This window comes from Aquarana catesbeiana, linkage group LG07, assembly GCF_042186555.1.
Source record: "Aquarana catesbeiana isolate 2022-GZ linkage group LG07, ASM4218655v1, whole genome shotgun sequence".
Classification (NCBI taxonomy): Eukaryota; Metazoa; Chordata; class Amphibia; order Anura; family Ranidae; genus Aquarana; species Aquarana catesbeiana.
In genome coordinates this window covers 311,737,267-311,749,354 of record NC_133330.1, presented here as the reverse complement: position 1 = coordinate 311,749,354, position 12,088 = coordinate 311,737,267, and the positions used below count along the sequence as shown (strand labels likewise).

Sequence of the window (12,088 nt, the reverse complement as noted above, 5' to 3'; positions counted from 1 at the left end):
GAATTTCGGATCCAAATTCCTAATGAACATTCGTAATTGTTACGAAAAGTTAACAAACCTAAAAGTTAAAAACCCAGGAAGTCAGCACAGCACAGGGATGGTGGGAGCCATCATCAATTCTTAATTGTTAAGAAAAGTTAATGAACCTAACGAAAATTCATATTTTGTACGAAATTTCGGACACGAATTACGAAATACGAATTAATTCTAATATGAAATGGAACGGAACAAAACAAAACAAATTTATTGACGGCGCACATGTCTATGAAATTGTCTAAAATGTCTTGGTATGCTGAGGCCAACTCAATATTGAACCCTACGGACTAAGACTTGGATACCATTAACCACTTCAGCCCCGGAAGAATTTACCCCCTTCCTGACCAGAGCACTTTTTGCGATTCGGCACTGCGTCGCTTAAACTGACAATTGCGCGGTCGTGCGATGTTGCTCCCAAACAAAATTGACGTCCTTTTTTTCCCACAAACAGAGCTTTATTTTGGTGGTATTTGATCACCTTCAGCGGTTTTTATTTTTGGCGCTGTAAACAAAAAATGAGTGACAATTTTGAAAAAAACGCATTATTTTTTACTTTTTTACCAAAAAATATATACATAAAAAACATTTTTTTTTCCTCAGTTTAGGCCAATATGTATTCTTCTACATATTTTTGGTTAAAAAAATCGCAATAAGCGTATATTGATTGGTTTCCGCAAAAGTTATAGTGTCTACAAAATAGGGGATAGATTTATGGCATTTTTATTGATTATTTTTTTTTTTTACTAGTAATGGCAGTGATCTGCAATTTTTATCGTGACTGCAACATTATGGCGGACACATCGGACAATTTTGACACATTTTTGGGACCATTGGCATTAATAAAGCGATCAATGCTATAAAATTTCATTGATTACTGTAAAAATGTCACTGGCAGTGAAGGGGTTAACCACTAGGTGGCTCTGTAGGGGTTAAGTGTGTCCTAGGGTGTGATTCTAACTGCGGGGGGGAGGGGCTGTGTGTTACACATCACTGACACCGCTCTCGATTACAGGGAGCAGAGATCAGTGTCAGTGTCATTAGGCAGAACGGAGGAATGCTTGTTTACATTAGCATCTCCCCGTTCTTCCTCACCGTGACATCGAGTCAGCGGGACCCGCGATCCCGGTCACGGAGCTCCCGGCAGGCGCATGCCTGCAAACCGCCTCTTAAAGGGCAACATACAGGTACGTTAATCTGCCTGTATGTGCCCTTCTGCTGCAGTATATCTGCATGAGGCGGTCAGGAATCGGTTAAAGTTCATGTGCATGTAAAGGAAGGTGCCCCAATACTTTTGGTAATATAGTGTGTATATATATATATATATATATATATATATATATATATATATATATATATACACACTGTATATATACAGTATACACTGTAGATATATAAATCATTTTTATGTAATTATTTTATTAAATTATTTAATGTAATTTTGTAAGACTTTTTTATCAACAGCTAAAATTATCTTGTACTCTTTTATTCAATTTTGGTCTGGCGCTCCTTTCTGTATTTCTATGGTTTGAGTGATTGTTGAAGATCCATCAAGGGAAGCCTTGCTGTGTGGGAGACGCCTTTCCAAATCTAATGAACTTGTTTGAGATTTTCCTGCGTCTGACTACACTTGTAAGTCTTAAGCCTCGTACACAAGATCGGATTTTCCGCGGATAAAGCGTCAGACTTTTGTCCGAAAGGCGTTGGCCAGGAACTTGTCTTGCAGACAAACAGCACACAATTGTTGGCCAACAAACACGAACATAGTGAAGTACTACATGGTTTTTCATAGCTTTAGCGCCACCCTTTGGGTACCTTCTGCTAATGTTGTGTTTGGTGAGCATTGATTCCGAGCATGTGTGTTTGTACTTTGGACTTTTTGTCCGACGGACTTGTGTACACACGCTCGGAAAATCCGACAACACACCGTTGTCCGCGGAAAATTTATAAACCTGCCATCCAACATTTGTCCATGGAAAGTTGGCCAACAATTGTCTGATGGAGCGTACAAACGGTCGGATTTTCCGCCAACACATTCATCATACAATTCCCGTCGGAAAATCAGATCGTGTGTACGAGGCTTAAAAGTTCTCAGCGCCCCTATTAGTATGTTTGTCTTGAGTAAACTCTAATGCCGTGTACACACGGGCGGACTTTTCGGCATCAAAGGTCCGACTGTGTTTCCGACGGACTTTCAACGGACTTTTGACGTACTTCCGATGGACTTTCGAACGAACGGACTTGCCTACACACGATCACACCAAAGTCCAACGGATTCGTACATGATGACGTACGACCAGACTAAAATAAGGAAGTTGATAGCCAGTAGCCAATAGCTGCCCTAGCGTCGGTTTTCGTCCGTCGGACTAGCATACAGACGAGTGGATTTTTCGACCGGACTCGAGTCTGTTGGAAAGATTTGAAACATGTTTCAAATCTAAAGTCCGTCTGATTTTCAACCGAAAAAGTCGGCTGCAGGTCCGATGAAGCCCACACACGGTCGGATTGTCCAATGGATTCGTCCCGTCAGACCAGTCCGGTCGAAAAGTCCTCCTGTGTGTACACGGCATAAAATGTTGGATTTTCCATCATTTCCTGCCTTGGTGATGGTCTCCGAAGCAAATAGTGAGACTGAATGTACGCAATAGGGCCAGAGACAGCAACAAAAACCTGATTAGAGTTCTAATCCTTCCTTACTCTTTCGAAAATTAAAAAAAAAGTACATTCACCACTTTTTTCCACAAAAAAAAAAAATGTTGAAAGTAATTAAAACTATATCGGAAACTGCAATAATACCTTTTTGTCATCCATTATATTTTTAATAAATGTAATTATGCTGAATATTACCTGGAGGCAAAATCTCTCCTTTGTAAAGCCATTATAATTAAAGAACACAAAAAGGTGTAATAATGGCACCGCAACTTACCTTGACAGTAAGTCCCGTCGTCTGGCTGAAAGTACAGGCTTTCTGAGGACGACTGATAACCTTCAAGGCACGAGCAGCTGAACCCTCCGGCAGTATTTTCACACCGCGCGTGGTCTCCACACTTGTTTTGATGGCATTCATCTATATCTGCAAACACCATGTCAAATCGGAGTTTAATGACATACTTACAGAATGTAAACTTTTCCCCCTTGTTACTAAGCTTTCCAGTGGTAAAGACCCAAAATTGCAATTAAATGAGGAATACAAAAAAAAAAGAAATGTTATTCTCACAATAATTTCGTGTCAATGAGATATAGAATATTAAAAAAAAAGAAAAAAAAAAGAAAAAAAAAAGAAAAAAAAAAAAGGAAAAAGTAGAATCATTTCCCACATCAGAAATTCCTGTTTCAATTGGATAAGGAACATTGTGAAACATATTTAGATATCTCTGTATTCAGCTGCAGAAAAACTAATATTCTGCTCTCATAAATTACCTGAAAATGTCTCTACTTAGTCATGTTTGTAATTAGAATTATGAAAATCCATAACTTAGGCTAAGTAGGGAGTTTTTCAAATGAACTGCCACATACTGTTAACGCCGTTTAGTTGTATATTTGGCTGGCAGATCAGTCATAAACAAGGAGGCAGAGGAATTAAGAAGATAGATTGTATTTATGAGTTTAATACATACCAAAGATTTATTTATGTGAAGCTAGCTGACAAAAATGGCACTTGTTTTGCTAAGTTTACAGCGTGTCTTGTGGGTTGCTAAAGAATGTACTTTTTTAGACTTAAAGATGAACTCCAGGTAAACCGCTAATTACATAAGCAATACATATAAGGGATTTGTTGATAGGAGGAGAGAGCGAGAGGGGATGAACTCATCATTCTTCTGCTTCCCCTTTCACTGACAATTCACAGGCTGGGATCGGGGGGGAGGGGGGTGTTCAAGACCTGTGGGGCTCATTTACTAAAACTGGAGTACAAAATATCTGGTGCAGCTCTTCATAGGCGGGCGACACATGGGGTGCAAGGTGTGCCTTGGCTGCAGAGAAAGAGACTGGGGAATATCTGTCCTCAGCACCTTTCTCTGTCTCACAAGTGAGACATTAGGGGCCCGTTTAGATCTATGATATTTCACCAAAGCACCCCCACGGAGCTTCTAAAGAAATTGTAAAAAAATAAATAAATAAATAAATATATTGTAAAAAATAATACAAAAGTATTGGGACACCTGCCTTTACACACACATGAACTTTTGTGGCATCCCAGTTTTAGTCCGTAGGGTTCAATATTGAGTTGGCCCTCCCTTTACAGCTATAACAGCTTCAACTCTTCTGGGAAGGCTGTCCACAAGGTTTAGGAGTGTGTCTATGGGAATGTTTGACCATTCTTCCAGAAGTGCATTTGTGATGTCAGGCACTGATGTGGACGAGAAGGCCTGGCTCGCAGTCTCCTCTCTAATGCCCCGTACACACGGTCGGACATTGATCGGACATTCCGACAACAAAATCCTAGGATTTTTTCCGACGGATGTTGGCTCAAGCTTGTCTTGCATACACACGGTCACACAAAGTTGTCGGAAAATCCGATCATTCTGAACGCGGTGACGTAAAACGCGTACGTCAGGACTATAAACGGGGCAGTAGCCAATAGCTTTCATCTCTTTATTTATTCTCAGCATGAGTGGCACTTTGTGCGTCGGATTTGTGTACACACGATCGGAAATTCCGACAACGGATTTTGTTGTCGGAAAATTTTATAGTCTGCTCTCAAACTTTGTGTGTCGGAAAATCCTATGGAAAATGTGTGATGGAGCCTACACACGGTCGGAATTTCCGACAACAAGGTCCTATCACACATTTTCCATCGGAAAATCCGCCTGTGTGTACGGGGCATAATTCATCCCAAAGGTGTTCTATTGGGTTGAGGTCAGGACTCTGTGCAGGCAAGCCAAGTTCCTCCACCCCAAACTCACTCATCCATGTCTTTATGGACCTGGTTTGTGCACTGGTGTGCAGTGATGTTGAAACATAAAGGGGCCATCCAAAATGTCTTGGTATGCTGTCTTAAGAGTTCTCTTCACTGGAACTAAGGGGCCAGGCCAACCCCTGGAAAACAACCCCACACCGTAATCCCCCCTCCACCAAATGATTTGGACCAGTGCACAAACAAGGTCCATAAAGATATGGATGAGCGAGTTTAGGGTGAAGGAACTTGACTGGCCTGCACAGAGTCCTGCCCTCAACCCAATAGGACACCTTTGAGATGAATTAGAGTGAAGACTGCGAGTCAGGCCTTCTTGACCAACATCAGTGCCTGATCTCACAAATGCACTTCTGGAAGAATGGTCAAACATTCCCATAGACACACTCCTAAACCTTGTGGACAGCCTTCCCAGAAGAGTTGAAGCTGTTATAGCTGCAAAGGGTGGGCCAGCTCAATATTGAACCCTACGGACTAAGACTGGGATGCCATTAAAGTTCATGTAAAGGCAGGTGTCCCAATACTTTTGGTAATATATATACACGCATGTGTGTTTGAGCATTGGGGTGCACACCCTAATGCAGGGGTCTTCAAGCTACAGCTCTCCAGTTGTCCAGGAACTACAATTCCCATCATGCCTAGTCATGTCTGTGAATGTCAGAGTTTTACAATACCTCATGGGACGTGTAGTTCCGCAACAGCTGGAGAGCCATAGTTTGAATATTCCTGCCCTAATGCAATGGGCTGCACATGCCTATGCAGCTGTGCATGGTAGCCAATCAGCTTCTAACCTTAGCTTGTTCATTTAGGCTTTAACAATAAAACCTGGAAGCTGATTGGTTTCTATGCAGAGCTGCACCAGATATTTCACGCTCCAGTTTTAGTAAATAACCCCCACTGTACTTTTTTTTGAAGCATGTGATTAGAGCCAGAGGCTTTAATAGGCTTCAAAAAAGGGTGGGCTCGGGACTAGAGCACTGCACTCCGAGCCCACCCAGTTGTGTGACAATAGTGACCGAGGGGAGGGTGGTGGTTTGCTGCCCCTCCCCCCAACCCCCCCCCAAAAAAAAAACACCAGCCGCCACTGGTATGGATGGTCCTCCTTTATATATTGGGCTTACGTTTCAAACAACAGGGCCACTATAAGTAACATAGCGGTTGACTACTAAAACTGGAGAGTGCAAAATCTGTTGCAGCTCTGCATAAAAACCATCAGCTTCCAGATTTTTTGCCAAAGCTTAAAGTGAATGTAAAGGAAGAAGTTTTTTTTTTTCTTAAATTGGATGTAAACCCGAATTTTTTTTTTTTTTTTTTTTTTTTATGTCATAATGTAGAGTATAAGATTTCCTATCATTTGAGCCCAGTCTTGCCACACAGAGTTAATAAAGCTCTGAGCAATCCTCTTCTATTGTTCAGTGAGATAAAACTTGACAAACAGAGAAAAACTTTGTCAAATCCTCCCCCTTGCTGTGAGTGACAGGTGATTTACATATCTCGTGTACTAGCCTAAGACATGCATTATTTTTTAATTCCCTCCCCCACTCCTTTCTTCAGCAGCTCTGCAAGGATTGGCTGTTCCACACCTCAGCATGATTTGGCATGCTGAAGTCATGTGGTTACTTTCCTGTCTTTTCACTGGATGTTAGAGATCATAGCAGAAGTTCAGTGTAAGAAATACACAGGAGAAAATGTATATTGACAAGGGGAGTGTAGAGGTGGGCGGGGAGTCTACTGACATCACGACTCCACCCACCGAGCTCCAGACAACAGACCCGCCCACAGAATCTGCAGTTTTTTGGGTCTAATAACAGACAGAGGGGAGACATTTGACAGGTAAAGATTCATGCAGGAGGCATGTATATCCTGATAGATAACCCCTATGGCAGTAGTTTAGAAAGGATGACATTGGGTTTACATCCACTTTAATGCAGTCCTTGCATTAAGATAAAAAAAAACCTTCTGTGTGCAGCAGCCCCCCTAATACTTACCTGAGCCCCATTTCGATCCAGCGATATCGGCTGTCCGGGACTCTCCCTCCTCATTGGCTGAGACTGGTGCCATTGCAGCCCACTGCTGTCAATCAAAGTCAGTCAATGAGCTGCGGCTCCATATCTGAATGGACAGACAAGCAGCTTGCTGTGGGGGCAGGAGGGAGGGGAATGGAGCACTAATAGGGGACCCAAGAAGAGGAGGATTGGGGCCACTATGTGCAGAACTACTGCACAGAGAAGGTAAGTAACACATTTGTTATTTTTAAACAAAAAAACAAAACTTTAATATCACTTTAATTGAACAAGCTGAAGTTAGATGCTGATTGGCTACCATGCACAGCTGCACCAGATTTTTCACTTTCTAGTTTTAGTAAATCAACCCCACAGGTCTTGACCATCCCCCCCCCCTACGCAGCCTGTGACTGGTCAATGAAAGGGGAAGCAGCAGAATGATAAGTTCACCTCCCCCCCTGTCACTCTGCCCTCTCCTCCTATCAACATATCCCTTGTTAGCACTGAAGCACAACTGATTGGCTTCTTGTGCTGCTTATTTCTCTCCAAGGCTGGGCTGTGCTGTACAGGGAATGCAAAAGGCTGACACCAAGACAAATCCAAGTACTTATACTGCTTGCGTTTAAAAATATACATGTATGTAAATGTATATCAAATTGCATTATTTGTGTCTTTTATTTCTGCCTGGCGTTCAGCTTTAAAAGAATATGGTTATAATTCATATAAATAATATAAGTGGAACAGCACACAAATAGAGTCAATGTCATTTAATGTATGAAGCATAGAAGCAGCTCTATGGAACATATAACAACACGGGCCTGCTTGTTAACCCAACCAATGACCTGTTGGTATAAGAAGGTGTATACAGTTATATTATTATCAAATATTATATTTAAAAAAAAAATCCCCAAGTATCATTACCGATTTAGTTTTCATGTTATTATTTGGAGACTATAGCAATGGTGAAATTAAGACAGGAATATTTTTAGGTTGAGCTGAAGGAATGTCAGTAATTTGGGGACTTCCTCTGTCAGGAAGTTGTGTATACAGTGAGTCACATAGAATTACAATAAGCTCAGCTTTACCGGCAAACGCCATTAACACAAGCTATTTATTCAAATTTTCCAGCCATACTGCATTAAAACAGCCAAGGAACGAAAATAACAGTCTGGGTAATTTAATTTTTATTTTTCTATGAGTTAAGTACGGGGATAGAACTAACTTATTTTCTTGCCAATTCTGCAAATGATATAATGGAGAGGGACGCACAAAAAAAAAAAAAAAGCACTGAGAGTGCTATCAGGAACAGTTCTCAAAAAACGTGAAATGACATCTCTCAAACCAAGAGCGTACGCTGAGAAATTGATAAGCAGAGAGGCGAGCGGTCGTTACATTTTTGGAGAATGTTTAGTGTTTAAAATCGGTCCCTGAAAAGTTTTATATCTGAAAATGTCTCTGGCTTTCAGATTTGGGCAAATTTACCCAAAAAACATCAGTTTTCTGCAGTATAAATTCATATCCAGGGGCGGACTGACCATTCGGGCACTTGGGCACTGCCCGAGGGCCTCATGCCACTAAGGGGCCCCATCAGGGTTGCCAGCCTCAATAAAACCAGGGACACTATGTAAAAATCTGTGTTTTTTTAAAAAATCCCAAGATTATAGCTGCCCTGCCTCTCCAGTACCTCTTCAATGTGTGTATTTGTATTCTGTGTGTGTGTATACTGTGTGTGTATATTGTGTGTCTTTGTGTGTATACTTTATGTGTGTGTGTGTATACTGTGTAACACCATAATCTATTGCCTGGGGGCCCTATAATCTCCTATTGCCTGGGGGGCCCCATAATCTCCTATTGCCCGGGGCCCCATAATCTTCTCCTATTGCCCGGGGGCCCCATAATCTCCTATTGCCTGGGGGCCCCATAATCTTCTCCTATTTCCCGGGGGCCCCATAATCTCCTATTGCCCGGGGGCCCCATGAGTTGTCAGTCCATCCCTGTTCATGTCATGTATTCTGCCGCGTACACACGACCGGACTTTCCGGCAGAAAAGGTCAGACGGAATCATTTCATCGGATATTCCGATCGTGTGTGGGCTTCATCTGACTTCTTTTTTCGAAAATTCTGACAGACCTAGAAATAGAACATGTTTTAAATCTTTCCGATGGAATCAATACCTATTGGGAAAACCGTTTGTTTGTTTGCTATTCCGACGGACCAAAAATGACGCAAGGGCAGCTATTGGCTACTGGCTATTTAACTTCCTTTTTCTAGTCCCGTCGTACATGTTGTACGTCACTGCATTCTAAACGATCGGACTTTGGTGTGATCGTGTGTACGCAAGTCAGCGGAACTCCGTCTTAACCCCGTCAGAAAAAACTTCAGAGTTCATTCTGACGGAAAAAATGGACATGTGTACGCGGCATTACAGTAGATACAGAGAAGGGTACTTTTAAGGCTGTTTCCAACTATTATGCGCTTTCAATCTTGTGACAACAGTTTGGGGAAGGTCCTTCTCTGTTCCAGTATGGCTATGCCCCATGTACAAACCCAACACCATACAGGTTCTGTTAGACCTTTTTTTTTTTTTTTTTTTTTTTTTTTAGTATCTCAAGTGGCCTGCAAAAAGCCCTGACCTCAACCCTACTGAACACACTTGGGATGAATTTCAAACCTGATTGTGAGCCAGGTCTTCTTGTCCATCATCAGTACCTGACCTCGCAAATGATCTTTTGGCTGAATGGGCGCAAATTTCCACCGACACACTGTGAAATATTGTTGAAAGCCTTCCCAAAAAAAATGGAGCCTGTCCAACAAGTTCATATTCAGAGTTGGGTGGGGATCACAGTGGACCATGTCTGCATCTTGTGCATTGAAAAGGCCTCTTGTAGTCTCCATTGGGGGCAAGTGTGTCATGGTGACAATACAGGAGAACAATTGGAACACAGGGACAGATCACTAACGTAACTATCCCATGTTTGGAGTGGCTAGTTCTCTTTTGGAACCAAATCTTATTCCTCCTCACATATTTCTCCTTTACCTCTGGTGAAAAATATAGAAATAAATGCACTCTTTAACTGTTAAAGTTATGTATATTTTACTAAAACCTCCCATCCATCTTTCAGATTATTGCATTGGTTCATTTTAAATCCTAATATAAAATAAAAGTACATGCGAAAAGAAGCCCCATTGGGTTAAAATGATGATCACTCTTGTGCTTTAATTGGTGATGGTCCCCTTGACTTAAGGGATGGTATATGTGTATTTTAAAGAAAAATTCTAAATATTCATGGTCCCCTCTTTTTCAACACAGACGGTTGGGTTGTCACTCAATACCAGGAGGTGCCTGAACAATTATTAAAGCGGAGTTCCACCCTAAAGTGGAACTTCTGCTCATCGGATTCTTCCCCCCCTCCGGTGCCTCAATTGGCACCTTTCAGGGGGGAGGGGGTTACAGATACCTGTATAATACAGGTATCTGCACCCACTTCCGGGAATAGCTAGCCACACAGTTCCCACAACACAACGGGGGCCAGTGTGGATGCGCAGCGTGACTCGCGCATGCGCAGTGGGGAACCGGGCAGTGAAGCCGCAACGCTTCACTTCCTGATTCCCTGACCGAGGATGGCGGTGGGGGCAGCCGAGAGACGAGCGATCGATCGGCTTCGGCTGCCGACATCGCTGGACCCTGGGACAGGTAAGTGTCCATTTATTAAAAGTCAGCAGCTGCAGTATTTGTAGCTGCTGGCTTTTAATATTTTTTGTTTAAGGTGGAGCTCCCTCTTTAAGTTAAAGCTTGAGATTTTAGTAATCGGATTTACATATACTAAAGCCTGGGCATTTTTATTTCTCAAAATTTTTATTTTCAGTGTAAGATATAACATACATTTACCAATTGGACATCAGTATACTGATAACAGAGTTTTGTGTTACAGTGTAGGAGTAACTCCGAGGGAGCGAACAATAATGCCACGTACACACGGGCAGACTTTTCGATGGACTAGGTCGGGTGGACTTTTCGACGGACTTTTCAATGGACTTTCCGATAGATTTTCGAATGAATGGACTTGCCTACACATGATCAACCAAAGTCCGACGGATTCGTACGTGATGACGTACACCGGACTAAAATAAGGAAGTTCACAACCAGTAGCCAATAGCTGCCCTTGCGACGGTTTTTGTCTGTCGGACTAGCATACAGACGAGCGGACTTTTCGACCGGACTCCATCGGAAAGATTTGAAACATGTTTCATTTCTAGGTCCATCGAACTTTTGGGGAAAAAAAGTCCGCTGGAGCCCACACACGATCAAATTATCCGACGGAGTCTGGTCCGCCGGACCAAGTCTGCCGTAAAGTCCGCTCGTGTGTACGCGACATTACTCAGCAAACTGAATACAAAAACATATCGCAGAACAATAGGCAAATTGTATAGTCATACGGCATGTGTCTGAACCCAGGGCATGACCCAAAAAAAAATTTCAGGAGACTATGTCGGGTCTCTGGGTGTCGTATAGGCAAAATCAGATATAGAGAGATCAGGACGGGCCAGGGTAGAACCCTTTACACCCGGCACCCCCATGGGGATCAAGCTGTGCCGGGCAGGGCCCAAAACCCCCAAATCCATCCCCCATTCCACCAGGTGTCTGAAATTGCAACCAGTATTATGGCTGGCCTTATGTGCAACTGAGGAACAAAACGTCTAACTTTCAGTTAAAAAAGAAAAACTTTCTGACATCCCACATATTTGAGGAATATCGAGAGAGAGCAATAGGATAGCGAAATAAAAGTAAAGAGAGAGAAAGAAGGAGAAAGAGAACATACAAGAAGATTGAACTTGTCTATCAACCTGGGTATTTTTAAACATACAGTACACTTTGGTCACATTGCTCTTAAAGTGGAGGGCCAGCTGAAAATTTTTTTTTTTTAAAGTCAGCAGCTACAAACACTGTAGCTGCTGACTTTTAATAAGCACACTTACCTGTCCAGGGTGCCCGCGATGTCCGCCGCCCAAGGCTGACCCGTCCCTCGACTCCGCCATTCGAACTAAGGAAAACAGGCACTGTCCGTTTCCTACTGCGCATGCGTGAGTCGCACAGTGCTTTGTGAATGGGGCGGGCTGTGTTGTGGGACACACACAGTTC

At 42.5% G+C, this 12,088-nt stretch overlaps 1 protein-coding gene across 2 annotated transcripts in view; it reads right to left on the bottom strand.

Moving 5' to 3' along the window:
* The window catches only part of ADGRL4 (adhesion G protein-coupled receptor L4), a 320,385-nt gene that overhangs the window by 169,844 nt on the left and 138,453 nt on the right, over positions 1–12,088 (bottom strand). For both annotated transcript variants that reach the window (XM_073593680.1, XM_073593681.1), the window contains exon 4: positions 2,960–3,106. In XM_073593680.1, coding sequence (XP_073449781.1) covers positions 2,960–3,106 — 147 coding nt within the window. The remainder of the gene's footprint in view (positions 1–2,959; positions 3,107–12,088) is intronic.